Source organism: Heterodontus francisci, chromosome 37 (genome assembly GCF_036365525.1).
Source record: "Heterodontus francisci isolate sHetFra1 chromosome 37, sHetFra1.hap1, whole genome shotgun sequence".
Classification (NCBI taxonomy): domain Eukaryota; kingdom Metazoa; phylum Chordata; class Chondrichthyes; order Heterodontiformes; family Heterodontidae; genus Heterodontus; species Heterodontus francisci.
Genome location: NC_090407.1, coordinates 19,946,757 through 19,966,738, shown reverse-complemented (window position 1 = coordinate 19,966,738; position 19,982 = coordinate 19,946,757). Strand labels below are relative to the sequence as shown.

At 46.0% G+C, this 19,982-nt stretch overlaps 1 protein-coding gene across 2 annotated transcripts in view; it reads right to left on the bottom strand.

The window, feature by feature from the left end:
- Positions 1–5,682: 5,682 nt before the first annotated feature.
- The window catches only part of LOC137352113 (sphingosine-1-phosphate phosphatase 2-like), a 33,166-nt gene continuing 18,866 nt past the window's right edge, over positions 5,683–19,982 (bottom strand). For both annotated transcript variants that reach the window (XM_068017217.1, XM_068017218.1), the window contains 2 exons: positions 16,254–16,343; positions 5,683–12,971 (listed from right to left, as the gene is read on the bottom strand). In XM_068017217.1, the coding sequence (XP_067873318.1) occupies positions 12,429–12,971; positions 16,254–16,343 (633 nt within the window). In that variant the 3' untranslated portion in view covers positions 5,683–12,428. The remainder of the gene's footprint in view (positions 12,972–16,253; positions 16,344–19,982) is intronic.

Here is a 19,982-nt window from a genome sequence, read left to right as displayed (position 1 = left end):
CCTTAGGAGTATTGACAGGCAGAGAGATCTGGGTGTACAGGTCCACAGATCACTGAAAGTGGCAACGCAGGTGGATAAGGTAGTCAAGAAGGCATATGGCATGCTTGCCTTCATTGGTCGGGGCATAGAGTATAAAAATTGGCAAGTTATGCTGCAGCTGTACAGAACTTTAGTTAGGCCACACTTAGAATATTGCGTGCAATTCTGGTCGCCACACTACCAGAAGGACATGGAGGCTTTGGAGAGGGTACAGAAGAGGTTTACCAGGATGTTGCCTGGTCTGGAGGGCATTAGCTATGAGGAGAGGTTGGATAAACTCAGATTGTTTTCACTGGAACGACGGAGGTGGAGGGGCGACATGATAGAGGTTTACAAAGTTATGAGCGGCATGGACAGAGTGGATAGTCAGAAGCTTTTTCCCAGGGTGGAAGAGTCAGTTACTAGGGGGCATAGGTTTAAGGTGCAAGGGGCAAAGTTTAGAGGGGATGTGCGAGGCATGTTCTTTACACAGAGGGTGGTGAGTGCCTGGAACTTGCTGCCGGGGGAGGTGGTGGAAGCAGGTACGATAGCGATGTTTAAGCGGCATCTTGACAAATACATGAATAGGATGGAAATAGAGGGATATGGACCCCGGAAGTGCAGAAGGTGTTAGTTATAAAGCTCTGGTTAGGCCCCAACTAGAGTATTACGTCCAGTTCTGGTCACCACACTTTAGCAAGGATGTGAAGGTCCTTGAAAGGGTGTAGAGAAGATTTACCAGAATGGTTCCAGGGATGGGGGATTTTAGTTGCAAGGTTAGATTGGAAAAGCTGAAGTTGTCCTCCCTGGAGGAAAGGAGATTGTGGGGAGATTTGATAGAGGTGTACAAGATTATGACGGGCTTAGAGAAGTTAGACAAGGAAAAACTGTTCCCATTAATTGATGGTACAAGGACTAGGGGACACAGATTGAAGGTTTTGGGCAAGAGATGCAAGGGGAATGTAAGGAAGAACTTTTTTATGCAGCGAGTGGTAATGACCTGGAACTCGCTGCCCATGAGCGTGGTGGAAGCAGAGGTGATCAATGATTTCTAAAGGAAATTGGATGCGCACTTGGAGGAAATAAATTTGCAGGGCGACGAGGATTGAGCGACTGAGTGGGACTGACTGGATTGCTCCACAGAGAGCCGGCATGGACTCAGTGGGCCAAATGGCCTCCTTCTATGCTATAAATGACTCTGTGGCTCTGAGAACTCCCCTGCTTTTCTTTGAATAGTGTCATGGCATCTTTTATGCCCACCTGAGGAGACAGACAGGGTCTCGATTTAATTTCTCATTTGAAAGATGGTACCTCCAACAGCGCAGCACTCTTTCAGGACTGGAGTGTCAGCTGAGGTAACTCCTGCAGCTCAATGAATAGCAGACAACATTCCTTTTAACAGTTCGGAAACTGTGTTTGCCCATACTCTCACAAGGTCACTCAAGGAAAGCAAGTCATCTTGTCTGTATTGCAGGAACCTGATAACAATCACTAGCTTCAGTGAAAGCCCTCAGATACAAACAGAGAGATTAGAAGTGGGTATATCATGTTAACACTGGATAATACCTGCCTTAGCTTTCCCCAGTGGATCAGCCTGGTATTTGTCTCCAGGTTCAATCCCTGATCTGTGCTAAATTAGCCAGTCTCACCTGTGATGATGGTCTGGCAATTCCTCAAACTCAAGTAAGATTATTTCTCCGCACAAAAATTTGAGTTTTAAGATTGGATGGGTCTTTAGTCAGCATTTAGATTGGTTTCATAAATCAATTCCAGAGAGAGATATTTCGTCACAAACCTGACATACAAGAGACAATCTGGTTAATGGCATAATCGTAACAGATGGACTCCCTTTCCTCTGTCTACCTCCTCTTCTTCCTTGGCAACTTTACCTTGTTCAGATTGGTTATCTCCCTGTACATGGGTTGCCAGAATCTGCCATCTCTAATGGTTTCCTCCCATGGGATAATGGTGGCCACTCTGCAATGGGGAAAGGAACCATTAGTGAGGGTTCCTACTTGTGTGTGTGTTTGAGTGCATGTGTTAATGTGTGTGTGTGTCAGTGTTTGTGTGTGTGTGTGTCAGTGTTTGTGTGTGTGTTAACATGTGTGTGTATGTATGAGTATTTGAGTGTCTGTGTTAATGTGTCTGTGTGTGTGTGTGTCAGTGTCTGTGTGTGTGCTAATGTGTGTTAATGCACATGCGTTCAAGTCTTCTGAAGAAGGAATTTTCCTCCACACAAGATCAGGAGGCAGGTTGTTCAACCTTGCCCGTCTAAGAGCGAAGTCCAAAGTACGGAAAGTCCTCATCAGGGAACTCCTCTTTGCTGACGATGCTGCTTTAACATCTCACACTGAAGAGTGCCTGCAGAGTCTCATCGACAGGTTTGCGGCTGCCTGCAATGAATTTGGCCTAACCATCAGCCTCAAGAAAACAAACATCATGAGGCAGGACGTCAGAAATGCTCCATCCATCAATATTGGCGACCACGCTCTGGAAGTGGTTCAAGAGTTCACCTACCTAGGCTCAACTATCACCAGTAACCTGTCTCTAGATGCAGAAATCAACAAGCGCATGGGAAAGGCTTCCACTGCTATGTCCAGACTGGCCAAGAGAGTGTGGGAAAATGGCGCACTGACACGGAACACAAAAGTCCGAGTGTATCAAGCCTGTGTCCTCAGTACCTTGCTCTATGGCAGCGAGGCCTGGACAACGTATGTCAGCCAAGAGCGACATCTCAATTCATTCCATCTTCGCTGCCTCCAGAGAATACTTGGCATCAGGTGGCAGGACCGTATCTCCAACACAGAAGTCCTCGAGGTGGCCAACATCCCCAGCTTATACACCCTACTGAGCCAGCGGCGCTTGAGATGGCTTGGCCATGTGAGCCGCATGGAAGATGGCAGGATCCCCAAAGACACATTGTACAGCGAGCTCGCCACTGGTATCAGACCCACCGGCCGTCCATGTCTCTGCTTTAAAGACGTCTGCAAACACGACATGAAGTCCTGTGACACTGATCACAAGTCGTGGGAGTCAGTTGCCAGCGTTCGCCAGAGCTGGCGGGCAGTCATAAAGGCAGGGCTAAAGTGTAGCGAGTCGAAGAGACTTAGCAGTTGGCAGAAAAAAAGACAAAAGCGCAAGGGGAGAGCCAACTGTGTAACAGCCCCGACAAACAAATTTTTCTGCAGCACCTGTGGAAGAGCCTGTCACTTTAGAATTGGCCTTTATAGCCACTCCAGGCGCTGCTTCACACACCACTGACCACCTCCAGGCGCTTATCCATTGTCTCTCGAGATAAGGAGGCCAAAGAAGAAGTATGTGTGTGTATGAGTGTATGTATGAGTATTTGAGTGTATGTGTTAATGTGTCTGTGTGTGTGTGTGTGTGTATGTTAATGTGTACACGTTAACACACACACACACACTTACATGTGTATATAAGTGGATGTCTATATGTGTATCTGAGTGTAAGTATGTGGGCATTGAATGAGCATGGGTTAGGTTTGGATCTGATACCCTGTACCTGCTGATATTCCCTGTCTACTTTCTACAGGGAGAACAGCCACCTGGGTAGGTACTGGAGTGAACTTGCCATTTGTGGAACTGACCCCAGCAACAGTCAGCACCTTTCGGAGAAGGAGGAGGAGGAGGAGAAAACTGGAGGGAATGAAATAACATGAGGGCAATAGGAGCATGTCCACATTGGTGTCCAAAAGTATTGTAATTGGAGAAATTCTTCAACTGAACCCAGGCAGGATCTGCATTGATTTTAAAATCACAATGATTAGACTCTCAATGTTGAGTAGATACAAGTATAGTTTCATAGGCTGGAACAGGGGAAGGAATGAGGTTGAGTATTGGAACAGGAGTAGGCCATTCAGCCCCTCAAGCTTGTTCTGCCATTTAATGAGATCATGGTTGAGATCCTAACTCCACCACCCAGCTTGGCTCCATATCTCAATACCAACGGCTAGCAAGAATATATCGATCTCAGATTTAAAATGATTAATTGAGCTACCATCTACTGCTTTTAGAGGGAGAGTGTTCCACACTTCTACCATCCTTTGTGTGTAGAAGTGTTTCCTAACTTCTCTCCTGAATGGTCTGGCTCTGATTTTAAGGTTGGATCCTCTTGTAGAGGTGTGCAAAGGAAGCCCAACCCAAGTCCGAATGCTGGACCCAGAGGCCCAACTCGACCCGACCCAAACCCGATACATCCCATCGGATCCCATCAGATCAGGTCAGGTAGCAGGCCTTTACCCACGTACTGATGTAAAGACCTGCCAACCGACCCGACTGGTCCCGACGACATGTGTCGGGTTCGGGTCGAGTGGAGTCGGACTTCCGGGTCCAGAATTCGGGCTCGTGTCGGGTTTCCTTTGCACACCTCTATCCCCATGTCCCAGACTTCCCCACGAGCAGAAGGGGCAAGAGTTGGGTCAGGGGAAGGGCAGAATCATGAGGGCGGAGGGAGAGTAGATAAAAGTGGGTGGGGCAGAGGTAGGACATGGGCAGGGGCATGGACAAGGGTAAGGACAGAAGAAAAATTTGGTTTGCGAAAACCAATACTATAGAACTGGGTGGTTCAGTTGGATAGACAGTGGCCTTTTCCCTCTGGGACCTTGGTTCAAACCAAGCCCAGTGATGGAATGAAAGTCTGTTCTGTCTGCTGGCTGCAGATCAAGGTTGGGTGATTTTTAAAAATCCTTTATAGGATGAGGGCATCGCTAGCCAGGCCAGCATTTATTGCCCATCCCTAATTGCCCTTGAGAAGGTGGTGGTGAGCTCCCTTCTTGAACCGCTGCAGTTCATGTGGGGTAGATACACCCACAGTGCTGTTAGGAAGGGAGTTCCAGGATTTTGACCCAGTGACAGGGAAGGAACGGCAATATAGTTCCAAGTCAGGATGGTGTGTGATTGGGAGAGGAATTTGCAGGTGGTGGTGTTCCCGTGCATTTGCTGCCCTTCTCAAAGGTATGTAAATCAAGCTTAGGCAGATGCTCAATCTAATTTGCAGAAGCGATGGGCCTACAGCAGGGAGCTGATACGAATGGGCCAATCCCGCTGAGAGAAATCTCAGGATTTGCTGGTGTGGAAAATGGGAAAATGCCACACTGGTGCAGTAGAGGGTGCTGTTCTGAGGTTGGAGCTAAGGTGCATTGTCAGGACACAGTCGAGGGAGCTTTACACTGCATCCTACCACCAATGTTATAGCTGAGTCCTGACCTGGGAATGCTTGAGCGGGTGCTGAGAATGGGAGAGTTCCATTCCCAACTCGAATATCCTTCATCTCACCTGCAAGGGTACATGGATTGAAAAAAGCAGTAATAAGGTTACAAAAGTATTTTTCAAAACTGAGCCTGTCTTTACCTCTTGCCTGAACCTGCCATGATAAATATCTCTGCAGCACCAGTACACACTGTATTTGTGTGTCAACGTCTGATTCCCTGGGGGACCAAGGCGTGTGAATTAAAAGCATTTCACTGCTCTACTTTTCCCCACACACGATATCATTTTGAGATCCATCGCCATGCCAACACATAGCAGCTCTGTTTATACAAATACACAATTCAACATTCTACACCTACACATGTATACATCTGCTAAACTCACATGCTACAAATAGCCCCTCATGCAGGTTTTGGTTAGAGTCGATTTATTCATGTGGAAACATACAGTTGATTCGATTTTTTAGTTTGGTGCAGTCTCTGGTGACTGCCTTAGTTTGAAGCTCCAGTAAAAATGGAGAGCTTTCCTTTATTGGAGGGAAGTTTTTCTCCACCTCCTTCCCCTTTCTGACTGGCTTAATGCTGACACAATCCCAATAGCCTCAGCAGCACCCCGCTTCCTCTCCCAGCCGCCATTCTACATAGTCAGTGCCGCCAGGGCATTCAATCATGGGAGGGGCATCACAGTCTGCGTTCGACATCTAAACAATCACAATTACACCAGTGTTTATGCTGCACACAAGCCTCCTCCCACCCTATTTCATCTCACCCTATCAGTATAGCCTTCCATTCCTTTCTGCCTCATGTGTTTATCTAGCTTCCCCTTAAATGTATCTATGCTATTCGCTTCAACTACTCCCTGAAGTAGCAAGTTCCAGATATTCACACTCTCAGTAAAGAAACTGCAATTCTTTCTCTATCCTTCTGCTTGCCCCGACATATCAGTTACACTGATACAAAAGCAAAATACTATGGATGCTGGAAATTTGAAATTCTGATGAAAGGTTATGGACTTGAATCATTAACTCTGCTTCTCTCTTCACAGATGCTGCCAGACCTGTTTTTTCCAGCATTTTCTGTTTTTAATACCAGGTACACTGGCTATGTGGGTGTAGGATCCCTGCCAGAGAAGGCAGCCATGCTGGGCTTGGTGCAGACACATTTCTGTAAACTCTAGATTTAAAAAGAACATAGACAATCTACAATTTTCTTTGCAAATCTTTTTAAACCGATGATTCAGCAGCAATCTAAACACACGGAGAGCAAAGCTCACACAAAAGCAACTGAACTCTTGCCTGTGAGCTGTTCCTCAATATAATGTTAATGAAGTGACTGATTGCACCAAGCAAAGAAAAATCCAGTTAAATCAGGACTATATAATCACCAGGTCATAATCTTAATTATTATATTTTAATTCTAAACAATGGGATTGAATGGGATGAGGTTCAGTCCATTGGGATTCCACAAATGGGAACGAATGGGAAGGGGCCTGAATTCCGTATTTGAATTAGTTTTATTTTATTAAGTGTTCACTATGTGAAGGAACACCAGGGTAAGGGAACCTGAATAACCACACTGGACCTGGATTGAATAGGAGCCTCGACAGACACTGTAGTCTTAAAGCATAATGTGAATCTGTTTAATGTTCTCCCCTAGGTTATAGCAGACTAAGTGCATTTCCTGTAATTACACTCAGCCTACCTGGGCCAAACCATTACCCAAGGTTCCAAGAGCTCACCCAAACATCATGAGACATGCATAGAATGTGGGGATCGTTTTGCTTTGTGTAATTTTCATCCTTGTTTACTTAATTTTGAAGTAGAACTGTGACAGGGCTGAGCATGTCAGCATTTTCTTGGGCTGCAGAGGCTAATCACAATTCTCTCCTCGTAACCTCCATCCCCTCCAAGCAAGACCCTGATCGATAGAGGGTTCACATTGGACACATTGGGCTGAAAGTTTCTCAGGATTCCACAAGTCTCCCACTAGACCCGCGACCACCACATATCCGCTCCCCCACCTAGAATACGACACAGACCCAACTCCAACAGGTCTTTGCCATTCCCCAGGAGTTTCCTACTGGTCTTGTAAGGTGATGAACCTCCACATGACCTAAACAATGCAAATGGCACTGGGCACAAGGATTTCCTACACCAGGAGCTCCCACATTCCCAGCTCAGTCAAGTTCCAGAAAGCCTGTGGAGACCCGTATGCAGAGTCAGGTGAGGTCCACTGGCCTCCCGTTGAACGAGTCCAGTCCCCACTGGTCAGATCTAGGACAGCAAACCAGCCTAGAACCCTAAAAAGAAATATAAATAATTTTAATTTTGCTGGTCATTCCCCCCCTCCCCCCCACCACCTTAAACATCGGGACGTGGCCATGGACGGAGAGGGGCCTGGGCACCCCTCCCCAATGGCAAACAAGTGCCACAATCTAAGGCTAGATGAGATAAGTAGGCACCAGATATAGACCCACATGATGTGGCCCCCAGCCCCATGCTCGTCAGGTCCCCTCTGTAGTATAAAGGGTCTGAAAGGGTTAATCTTGAGAGAGGGTAAACAGTACCTCCTATCATGATATGAGAGATCATGTGAGAGAGACTTGAAGCTAGATGCAGTGTGGCTTTTGAGGAGTCACTCAGACTAGTGTGAAGAAGTACATGGTTATACTATAATAACTATTAATATTCTAATTACTTCAGACTACACAGTCTCTCTAAGCGAGACTAACAAAGGTGGCAGCGTACCAAAGAAACATACAAAATGATCAGCAGTGAGATCGAGACCAAGGGGGGTGCGGTCTTAACATGCTACACCCAGAAGAAGAATTTGAAAGAATTTAACGAGGGCTGACCTGAAAAAAGCACCAGAAGAGCAAGACGTGAGAACAGGCTGTAGAAAAGCTCCAAGGCTCCGGACACGGAGAGCTGGGGAATTGGTGGTAGAAATCCGGTCCGGGGAATCATCTGGTCTGGCGAGCACAGGCTTCAAGTCGGAGAACCAAGCAACGATTGAGGATCTGGTGAGCAACCCTGAAAGAGGATTAAAAATCCGACCCGTAACAGTACTAGGCAGGCAGCACAAGGAAAGTCCTTGGTGAGGGCTGATCCAAGGTCAGCATCATTATACGTGGCATCTGGAGTGAAAAAAAGAGCAAGCAATGAGGCTGCAAATACTTCACCCTCTATGAGAAGGGAGTTAAAGCAGTATAGCTGTAATGCTATAAAATGGAGTTTAATATAAGGAGGGAAGTATCCTTAGTCTAGCGGCGAGATTTGAAGGCAAAAACGTTGGCCATAGCGGGAATCAGCGCAGGGCTGAAAAAATGTGGGAAACTTCTGATACTGGAGGGAAGAACACAAAAGTTAAAGTAAAACAAATTGAAGCAACGGAGCTTAACTTCTCAATGCCAGAGAGATTTGGACACATGGAAGGACCAAGTCAAACCCAAAATTGGTCACTCTGGGAAAAAAGGTTTCTCAGATATAGACTTGCTTCCAAATTTAACAGCCAGTCTGAAGCAGAACAAGTTAACACTATTATATTATATCGGGGCTATAGCAGGTGATGTTATTGCAAGACAAGGTATTAATGAGACATTCGCCAAATTCGAAGAAGCGTAAAAGCTTTTGATTCTTATTTCAACTTGCGGAGTAATAAGATTTGAGAATGAGCAAGATTCAACAGAAGGGTCTAGAGACTGGGTGAAACAGTTGATGTTTTCATCAATGACCTATACAGGCTCACTGAAGGATGTGAATATGGAGACATTAAAGCAGAATTAATAAGGGATTACATTGTAGTAGGTATTGCTGATGAATCCCTATCAGATTTTTTGCAGTCTAAAGACCTCACACTTAACAAAGCTATTCCAGCTGGTGAGATAAGCAGAGGTCCGGAAGATCAACAGATGAATTCTGAGAGGTGGAGAAAGATCTTGGTTCAGGAAACCTCCAGAAACCATACAGTTACTTAACCAGAGGACTGTGAAACAGGCACCAGGAAAAAAGGTACATTGGTGGGGAGAGCAAAAGACGCCATTAAACCCTGCCAGCGATGTGGCATCAAAAGTACCCAAAGGCGGGAACAGTGTGCAGCAAACAAAGCAGAATGCTTCCACTGTAAGAAAATAGGACATTTTGGTAAAATGTGCCAAACTCAAATATATACTTCTACAAGTGTAAAAGAAACAGCATTCAAGAATAGAGTGTTTAACGAAGTTAAATAACCTCCTTCAGCAGAACAACCAAAATACTTTCTTGGTGAGATCGATGATCCAATAAGACATTTTGGTCTGCAGATATATATGTCAATGGATATATCACAAATTTTAAACTCAACACTGGAGCAAGTGTAACAGTCTTATCAGACAAAGGTTATCAACACATTTTCTGCAACCAACAGAAACCCAATAAGGTGGCCGAGGAGGGGGTGAACTCAAAGTTAAGGGGAAGCTGCAGCAACACTCCAGTACAGAAATATTAGAAACATTGTATGTTCTAAGGAATCAGAAATTCTCTCTCTTTAGAAGAGCTTGTATTGACTTTCATCTTATAAAGAAAGTAGAAGAAATTAAGCAACAAGAAGCCGGTAAAATTCCAAAATTGTTTACGGGTTTTGGTAGACTGAAAGCTGAATATTGTATTACATTGTGGAAAGATGCTAAATCAGTTTGTCTTTTCATGCCTGGAAAGAATCCACACCCACTGATGAAGCAAGTCCAACACGAACTATAAGACATGACCAGGATGGGAGTCATTTCTGCTGTTACTGAACCTACAGAGAGGTGTTCAGGAGTGATTCCAGTTCCTAAACCTAATGGTGATCTTTGCATTTGTGTAGATTTAAATCAACTTAATAAGGCTGTGGCACGAGAAGTCCATCTGATGTTCTCAGTGGATGAAAGCTTGGTAAAGTTATCTAAAACTTGGGTGGCACAGTGGTTAGCACCGCAGCCTCAGCTCCAGCGACCCAAGTTCGATTCTGGGTACTGCCTGTGTGGAGTTTACAAGTTCTCCCTGTGACCGCGTGGGTTTCCGCCGGGTGCTCCGGTTTCCTCCCACCACCAATGACTTGCAAGTTGATAGGTAAATTGGCCATTGTAAATTGCCCTTAGTGTTGGTAGGTGGTAGGGAATATGGGATTAATGTAGGATTAGTATAAATGGGTGGTTGATGGTTGGCACGGACTCAGTGGGCCGAAGGGCCTGTTTCAGTGCTGTATCTCTCTATGACTCTAAAAGTACGGTGTTCATGAAGCTTGGCGCGAATAGTGGCTTTTGGGAAGTTCCATTGGATAAGAAGCCAAGGTTATTGACAACCTTCATTACTCGGTTTGGAAGATTTTGTTTTAACCGTCTACCATTCGGTATTATGCCAGCACTGGAAATATTCCAGAGAACTATGTTGAATATTCTACAAGGCCTTGAAAGGGTTATATGCCAAATGGACAACATCTTTGTTCACGGAGAGTCCATTGCAGAACATAATCGAAGGGTTAGAGCGGTTTTGAATCATTTGCAGGGCAAAGGCCTAACGCTCAATGAGAAGTGTGAGTTTTCAAAAACATCCATTCATTTTTTTTAAGAACACATCATCAGCAATAGCGGCAAAATGGCAGACTCGCAAAAGACGAGAGCCATCAGCAAATTTCCACTTCCTACTTCTGTCTACGATCTTCAACAATTTCTTGGCATGGTCAATCATTTGGCAAAATTCCTGCTTAATTTAGCACAGGTTACAGAGCATTTATGACAACTGTTAAGGAAAGTTTAAGCATGGTGTTGGGATGCACAATGGCAACAAGCATTCACTTCACCGCCAACAATAATTGCGGCTGATGCCTTGTTACAGAGATAGGGGCAGTCCTTATCCAAGAACAGCCAGATGGTGGTCAAAGACCTGTCTATTATATGTCACAAGCATTTTCTGACACTGAGACGAGATATGTTGTGATATGCAGTGATAGAGAAAGAAGCTCTCGCAGTCACCTGGGCTTGTGAGAAGTTTTCAGACTAGATTATAGGCTTAAAGATTGTTATAGAGACAGAACACAAATCCCTAGTTTCCTTACTTGACAAAAAAGAACTCGCTAAAATGCCTTCGCGGATCCAGAGATTCCAGTTGAGGCTAATGAGGTTCACGTATGAAATGGTATTCGTAGAAGGCAAGCAACAAACGACAGCAGATGCATTGTCCAGAGCGATGGTCAACCATCCTACACAACAGGATGTTAACTTTATGAATGAAACTGAGCCATATTCAAGGTCACTGCACCACAATGGCTGGCAAGTTCAAATAAACTCCAACAAATTTGTCAGGCGCAGATGCAAGATGAAGAATGTATCTATGACCACCAATATTGCAAGCAAGGTTTGCCAAAACAGGGTCCTCGTGGCAAGAAGATGAAAATGTTTAAAGAGGAGACAGCAAGCAATCCAGACAGGGAGCAAACCAATTCATAGTTCTTTTCTTACTCATTCATGGGATGTGGATGTCGCTGGCTATGCCAACAATTTTTGCCCATCTCTAATTGTCCCTGAGTAGGCGGTAGTGAGTCACCTTTCTGAACTGCTGCAGTTCATGTTGTGTAGGTATACCCACAGTGCTGTTAGGGAGGGAGTTCCAGGATTCTGACCCAGCGATGATGGAGGAATGGCAATATAGTTCCAAGTCAGGATGGTATGCATGAATTGAAGGGGAACTTGGAGGTGGTGGTGTTCCCATGGGCCTGCTGCCCTTGTCCTTCTAGGTAGTAGAGGTTGTGGGTTTGGGAAGTATGTTCAACTCAAGTAGGAATGAGCTATCTCCAAGAGAGCTAAACAGTGAGAAGTCGGAGTTAGCTCAATTGTTCCTACACTTTATAATGACTAGGTACACCCCAGAAAGCAATGGAGCATCAAGGAATCCCTCAGCATAATCACTGCACTGCAATCACATTTACAAAAGCAACAACTGGACAACAGTAAGAGGGAAATCTCCATTCCCTGCCAGAGAATTTGTAACTCGGCTGATTGAGGGACGTCACCATTGAGCATTGACCAATTTTCTGTCAGATGTCTGACTAAATCCAGGCTGAATCCAAAGGACAAATAGGCCTAATTGGTGCAAACTTCACTGTTACGCTGTCCAGTAACCTTTACTGCCTCAAAACACGCATTAGTATACATCAATCAGTAACAAGATCAAAGTGATAAATATCTATGCACTGCTGGGCACACTGCAAGTCCAACGACTCCGAGGCAAATATATGTAATGTACTTGTAGGGGACTTCCACCCTCAGGAGTTTCCGAGCATCCTGGTCTCCAGGGGAGACTCCAGCCAATCTACAGACCAGAGCCAAGGCTACAGACTTTATAACCTGCCGAGCGAAAAACACAATCACAATCCCAACAGCAAATCTGGCGCCCATCCTGCAGATTAATCCAGTTGACAGCGAAGGAATCTCATAGGGTGGGGCCGACAAAGGTTCTGGGATGAGGCCCCACTGATGATTGATCCAGGTGGCCAAAGCCGCCCCACCACCAGCGCTGACTATATTGGTGGTGTCACCTCGTGCTGTGCTCCAGTGGTCCAGCTCAGGGTAATATATAGACACCAGGAAGGACAATGACAACGCTAATAGAGGAGCAAAGCTGTTCTTCATCTGGAAAGTCTCAATGGCATCCCAGAAAGGGTAGGATCCGGCCACCAGCAGAGCAGTGATTGCAACTCCACATAGCACATCCTGAGGGGAAGAAAGAGCCATTAGTTCTAGTGGGCCTGGAAATCAACAACAATTCCTCACAAATTTACATTGCACACCGGAGTGCTTTCAGAATAGAGCAAGAAAGTATCATTTAATAAAGAATAACTGGTAAAAAAAAAAGGAATCAGACTCGAACTGTAAGTTGTAAATTTTGATTCAAGTCTTGGAGATCAGTCCTGAATGTAAAAGGTTCTTATCTAGATCTCATTTTCTCCCCTCCCCTCTCCTCTCCTCCTCGACTGGCTATTGCAGGTATACAGATTCCATCACAGCCTGCAGTACCTTAGCTAAGGGGATGTCCTTCATGTGTGACTCCCTCTCCATGGTATTGGCAGGGAATTTGACCGAGGGAATCACAATTGAGCCTGACCTTTGCCCTCAGCCCACTTTCACACACATACACACTCTCCAGTGCAGGTTACTGGATGGCAATGTGGAACATGCCACCTGGCAGATTTCTGTTCTCCAAGTTCATGTCCAAGTGCAAATGTAGCAATACCTTGCCTGAGACCGGGTCACTCAGCACAGATCAGGCATCCAACCGTTGACCCTCCTGCTCTGTGTGGCTCAGTCCCTAGCTAACAGCCTGGCTGTAGAGGTATTGTCACCATTGCTGGTTCACTGTTGGTTCAAGTGGAAAGCTCTACAATTCCTAACCATTCATTAACAATCCAGTCTCTGTATAGAAATCCAGTTTCCAACTTCCTGCAGCTAATGAAGTGTGTGTTCTTGGACCGAAATAACAGCAGAAGCATTTAATGAATAGACGACTTTTATAACATCGCTGCTTTAAGCTGTTAAACACCCAGGAGTAATAAACACGTGGGGATCGGCATTGTGTGCCGGTATTGACTAGAGAAAGTCAACAAACCCGAGGGTGACTGAACTGGTGGAGTGGATGAACTGCTTGAGGCTCTCAGTCACTCCTGCAACCCCCAGGGTGGTGTTTCCAGCCCACAAACCACAGTCATTTTATCAGAATCAGGATTGACATTAATAAGCATGCCACCTGTTCTTTGCAACTTCAGCACATTGCCACTTGTTGCCCTTTATCATTTGATCCTGGGATGTAGGGAACACTGGCAAGGCAGTATTTGTCATCCCTAGCTGACTGAGGGCATAACGAATCAACCATGAAGTGAGGGGCTTGGAGTCACGTATAGGCCAGACCTGATCTTTTACTTGGAGCTGGACCTTTTAAAAGAGTTTCATATCCAGTTATAGTCTATTACAAGTTAGCATAGAATTGTTCATTCTACAAAATACTTTAATATTGGATATAGGCCAGACCGGAGAGTGATGGCAGGTTCCCTTCCCGGACAGACTTCAAAGCAAGCTGACAGCATCAACTCAACTTCACAATTTGCGATGGTGGGATTTAAACTCATGGCTTGTGGGTTCCCAGTACAAGTACCATAACCATTAGACAACTGTGTGGGGGATGGGGGCTTGGGAGGGGGGGGGAGGTGGGATTGAGAAATACAGTGGGAAGGTGGGATTGAGGGATACAGTGGGAAAGTGGGATTGAGGGATACAGTGGGAAAGTGGGATTGAGGGATACAGTGGGAAGGTGGGATTGAGGGATTGAGGGATACAATGGGATGGTGGGATTGAGGGATACAATGGGATGGTGGTATTGAGGGATACAGTGGGAAAGTGGGATTGAGGGATACAGTGGGAAGGTGGGATTGAGGGATACAGTGGGAAGGTGGGATTGAGGGATACAATGGGATGGTGGGATTGAGGGATACAGTGGGAAGGTGGGATTGAGGGATTGAGGGATACAATGGGATGGTGGTATTGAGGGATACAGTGGGAAGGTGGGATTGAGGGATACAGTGGGAAGGTGGGATTGAGGGATTGAGGGATACAATGGGATGGTGGGATTGAGGGATACAGTGGGAAGGTGGGATTGAGGGATACAATGGGATGGTGGTATTGAGGGATACAGTGGGAAGGTGGGATTGAGGGATTGAGGGATACAATGGGATGGTGGTATTGAGGGATACAGTGGGAAGGTGGGATTGAGGGATACAGTGGGAAAGTGGGATTGAGGGATACAGTGGGAAGGTGGGATTGAGGGATTGAGGGATACAATGGGATGGTGGGATTGAGGGATACAGTGGGAAGGTGGGATTGAGGGATTGAGGGATACAATGGGATGGTGGTATTGAGGGATACAGTGGGAAGGTGGGATTGAGGGATACAGTGGGAAAGTGGGATTGAGGGATACAGTGGGAAAGTGGGATTGAGGGATACAGTGGGAAGGTGGGATTGAGGGATACAGTGGGAAAGTGGGATTGAGGGATACAGTGGGAAAGTGGGATTGAGGGATACAGTGGGAAGGTGGGATTGAGGGATTGAGGGATACAATGGGATGGTGGGATTGAGGGATACAGTGGGAAGGTGGGATTGAGGGATACAGTGGGAAGGTGGGATTGAGGGATTGAGGGATACAATGGGATGGTGGGATTGAGGGATACAGTGGGAAGGTGGGATTGAGGGATACAGTGGGAAGGTGGTATTGAGGGATACAGTGGGAAAGTGGGATTGAGGGATACAGTGGGAAGGTGGGATTGAGGGATACAATGGGATGGTGGGATTGAGGGATACAGTGGGAAGGTGGGATTGAGGGATTGAGGGATACAATGGGATGGTGGGATTGAGGGATACAGTGGGAAGTTGGATTGAGGGATACAGTGGGAAAGTGGGATTGAGGGATTGAGGGATACAATGGGATGGTGGGATTGAGGGATACAATGGGAAGGTGGGGTTGTGGGATACAGTGGGATGGTGTGGTTGAGGCATACAGTGGGAAGGTGTGGTTGAGGCATACAGTGGGAAGGTGGGATTGAGGTATTGCGGGATACAGTGGGAAGGTAGGGTTGAGGGATATGATGAGAACGTGATGTTAATCAAGAGAAGGGGTTTTTTGAGCTTCCTGGCTTTTTCTAAAATGTGGGTTGTGATCAGAGCTGTGCTGTGCGGTCTGTGCCTGCAATGTTAACCTGCCGCCAGTCTTCATAGACGCTGATACACCAGTTGTGTATTTCTGGCACTCTCTGTGTATATTCAGGTTTCTGAAATTTGCTTTGATTTCCTTTTTATTGTTGAATAACTCAGATCACTTCTCTGTAAACCCAAGGTCCATTTACAGAAAACCTTTGCCATCGATCACCACCCCCCGCCCCCCACTGCCCCCCCCCCCCCCCCCCCACCACCCTCCAGTGTCGTGTGGCACACTGCCTGTTCCTAACTTACCAAAACAGTATGCATCCCTGTGTAAATACGGCTCAGAGAGACCAAGGTACAAATAGCCAAAGCTAACAGCAGTCCCAGCTCACAGGGATACTGAAAAAAAGAGAGAGGTGCAGTGTAAATTAACTTAGCAATGGCCTGAATACAGAGGAAAGCTCCCATTACACTGTCCCATCAAACACTCCCAGGACAGGAACAGTATGGGTTAGATACAGAGCACATTTAATACCTCTTGGATTCCATTCTCCTCAGAGATCAGTGCTAATGAAGGTAGCAGTGGTTTCAGAATACACTTTGGACCTAAATAACTGTAATGAGATGGGTTGTTTGGGTTAAGTATGAATATAATCTTCAGCATTTAAAACAATGAACCCATGTTAACTGCAAATTCAGTAACTGATCTTCAGATGCTCGGCAATGTGTGTTCTAACTCTAGCTGTTCAGTACGACTCCAGTAGTCCCCAGTCAATGTCACAGTATAATCCCATTCCTTGCATCTTTTTGTGTGAAATGAAGATCTCACTACAGACACAGCTCTCTGCTCTGCAAAGCCCCTAGGCAATCAAATACTTTTTATAACCCAAGCACACTGTTCTTCACGAGGAACTGCGCCTGTGACCTTCGAACGAGAGGCTCCAATACTACAAGAGCAAAAACACTTTCAATAAAACCCGAGGCAATGTCACAGAGCAGATAAGGCTGGGGCTGGGCTTAAATGAATCGTAACCCCGGGAAACCGTTGCCCAAAATGGACCTTGGAATAAAATCCAAACTGTGTTGATGACTGGTGGTTCGAGTTGCTGATTTAGCGCTTGGAGTCATCACTGAATCCAAGAGCCACACAAGACCCAAATCACTCTGCAAACATGGAGTCTAACAGTCGGCAGATCTCGTCCCAGTCACAACTCAGTAAAAGCACTCGAGGATCGTCCAGCAGGCACAACCTCAGTTTGTTACTAGCCGGTTTGACATGTCAGCTTTGGCTCAGTGGGTTGCTCTCTCACCTCTGAGTCAGACGGTTGTGGGTTCAAGTCCCACTCCTGAGGCTTATGCACAATGTCCAGGCTGATTCCCTCAGTGCAGTACTAAGGGAGTGCTGTATTGTCAGAGGTGCTGAGATGCTCAACTGGGGTCCCATCTACCCTCCCAGGCGGTTATAAAAGATCCCAGGGTGCTACATTGAAGAGCAGGGGAGTTCTCCCTGGTGTCCTGGCCAATATGTATCCCTCAATCAACATAGTCATAGAGAGATACAGCACTGAAACAGGCCCTTTGGCCCACGGAGTCTGTGCCGACCAACAACCACCCATTTATACTAATCCTACATTAATCCGATATTCCCCACCATTCATTCAAATAGGTGACCTGATGGTTATTACATTGCTGTTTGTCAGACGTTGCTGTGTGCAAATTGGCTGCTGCGGTTCCTATATTACAACAATGTATATGACTTCAAGCAGGGAGAGACTGTCCAGTGGTAGTTATTGCTGAGAGAGAAACTGGCAGCAGAAAGGACCTTTTTTGTTTATTTATAGGTCAAGTGTTTGGATAACTGTTCTTTTATCTTTCTCATCCAAACTATAGTCAGAAGTGGAGCAGACTCACACAGCAGAACTCCTGGATTCCCGAGCTTAGAGATCATGGATGTTGAAATTCCTTTTATGATACTCAGTAGTAACTGATTAACCAGATACAGAGTCACTTTCACAGTAATTAGATTTTATCGAGCTTGCAGATGACCTTGCCAATTTTTTAAAAGCTTCTTGGCAGCTCTGATCAGGAAACACCTGGTTCCAGTTACCGTCCTTTTAAAGCATGTTCTTCCTTCTTTCGGTTCCTCCATTCTGTTACAACAAACAGAGTGAGCAGGCAATGTGAGCCCCAACCAGAGTCAGTGTACAGGCCCCCTGTTACTCTCGATGCTCATAGTGTGTGTATGTGTGGGTAGGAGTCTCTGTCTGTGTGTGTAGGGGTGTGTGTGTATCTGTGGGTATCTGTCTGTGTGTGTAGGGGTGTGTGTGTATCTGTGGGTATCTGTCTGTGTGTGTAGGGGTGTGTGTGTATCTGTGGGTATCTGTCTGTGTGTGTAGGGGTGTGTGTGTATCTGTGGGTATCTGTCTGTGTGTGTAGGGGTGTGTGTGTATCTGTGGGTATCTGTCTGTGTGTAGGGGTGTGTGTGTATCTGTGGGTATCTGTCTGTGTGTGTAGGGGTGTGTGTGTATCTGTGGGTATCTGTCTGTGTGTGTAGGGGTGTGTGTGTATATGTGGGTATCTGTCTGTGTGTGTAGGGGTGTGTGTGTATCTGTGGGTATCTGTCTGTGTGTAGGGGTGTGTGTGTATATGTGGGTATCTGTCTGTGTGTGTAGGGGTGTGTGTGTATATGTGGGTATCTGTCTGTGTGTGTAGGGGTGTGTGTGTATATGTGGGTATCTGTCTGTGTGTGTAGGGGTGTGTGTGTATATGTGGGTATCTGTCTGTGTGTGTAGGGGTGTGTTTGTATATGTGGGTATCTGTCTGTCTGTGTAGGGGTGTGTTTGTATATGTGGGTATCTGTCTGTGTGTGTAGGGGTGTGTTTGTATATGTGGGTATCTGTCTGTGTGTGTAGGGGTGTGTGTATATATGTGGGTATCTGTCTGTGTGTGTAGGGGTGTGTGTGTATATGTGGGTATCTGTCTGTCTGTGTAGGGGTGTGTGTGTGTATGTGGGTATCTGTCTGTGTGTGTAGGGGTGTGTTTGTATATGTGGGTATCTGTCTGTGTGTGTAGGGGTGTGTGTGTATATGTGGGTATCTGTCTGTCTGTGTAGGGGTGTGTGTGTGTATGTGGGGATCTGTCTGTGTGTGTAGGGGTGTGTTTGTATATGTGGGTATCTGTCTGTGTGTGTAGGGGTGTGTGTGTATATGTGGGTATCTGTCTGTGTGTATATGTGGGTATCTGTCTGTGTGTGTAGGGGTGTGTTTGTATATGTGGGTATCTGTCTGTCTGTGTAGGGGTGTGTTTGTATATGTGGGTATCTGTCTGTCTGTGTAGGGGTGTGTTTGTATATGTGGGTATCTGTCTGTGTGTGTAGGGGTGTGTGTGTATATGTGGGTATCTGTCTGTGTGTGTAGGGGTGTGTGTGTATATGTGGGTATCTGTCTGTGTGTGTAGGGGTGTGTGTGTATATGTGGGTATCTGTCTGTGTGTGTAGGGGTGTGTGTGTATATGTGGGTATCTGTCTGTCTGTGTAGGGGTGTGTGTGTATATGTGGGTATCTGTCTGTGTGTGTAGGGGTGTGTTTGTATATGTGGGTATCTGTCTGTGTGTGTAGGGGTGTGTGTGTATATGTGGGTATCTGTCTGTGTGTGTAGGGGTGTGTGTGTATATGTGGGTATCTGTCTGTGTGTGTAGGGGTGTGTTTGTATATGTGGGTATCTGTCTGTGTGTGTAGGGGTGTGTGTGTATATGTGGGTATCTGTCTGTGTGTGTAGGGGTGTGTGTGTATATGTGGGTATCTGTCTGTGTGTGTAGGGGTGTGTTTGTATATGTGGGTATCTGTCTGTGTGTGTGTCGGGGTGTGTGTACATGTGGGGATCTGTCTGTGTGTGTAGGGGTGTGTTTGTATATGTGGGTATCTGTCTGTGTGTGTAGGGGTGTGTGTGTATATGTGGGTATCTGTCTGTGTGTATATGTGGGTATCTGTCTGTGTGTGTAGGGGTGTGTTTGTATATGTGGGTATCTGTCTGTCTGTGT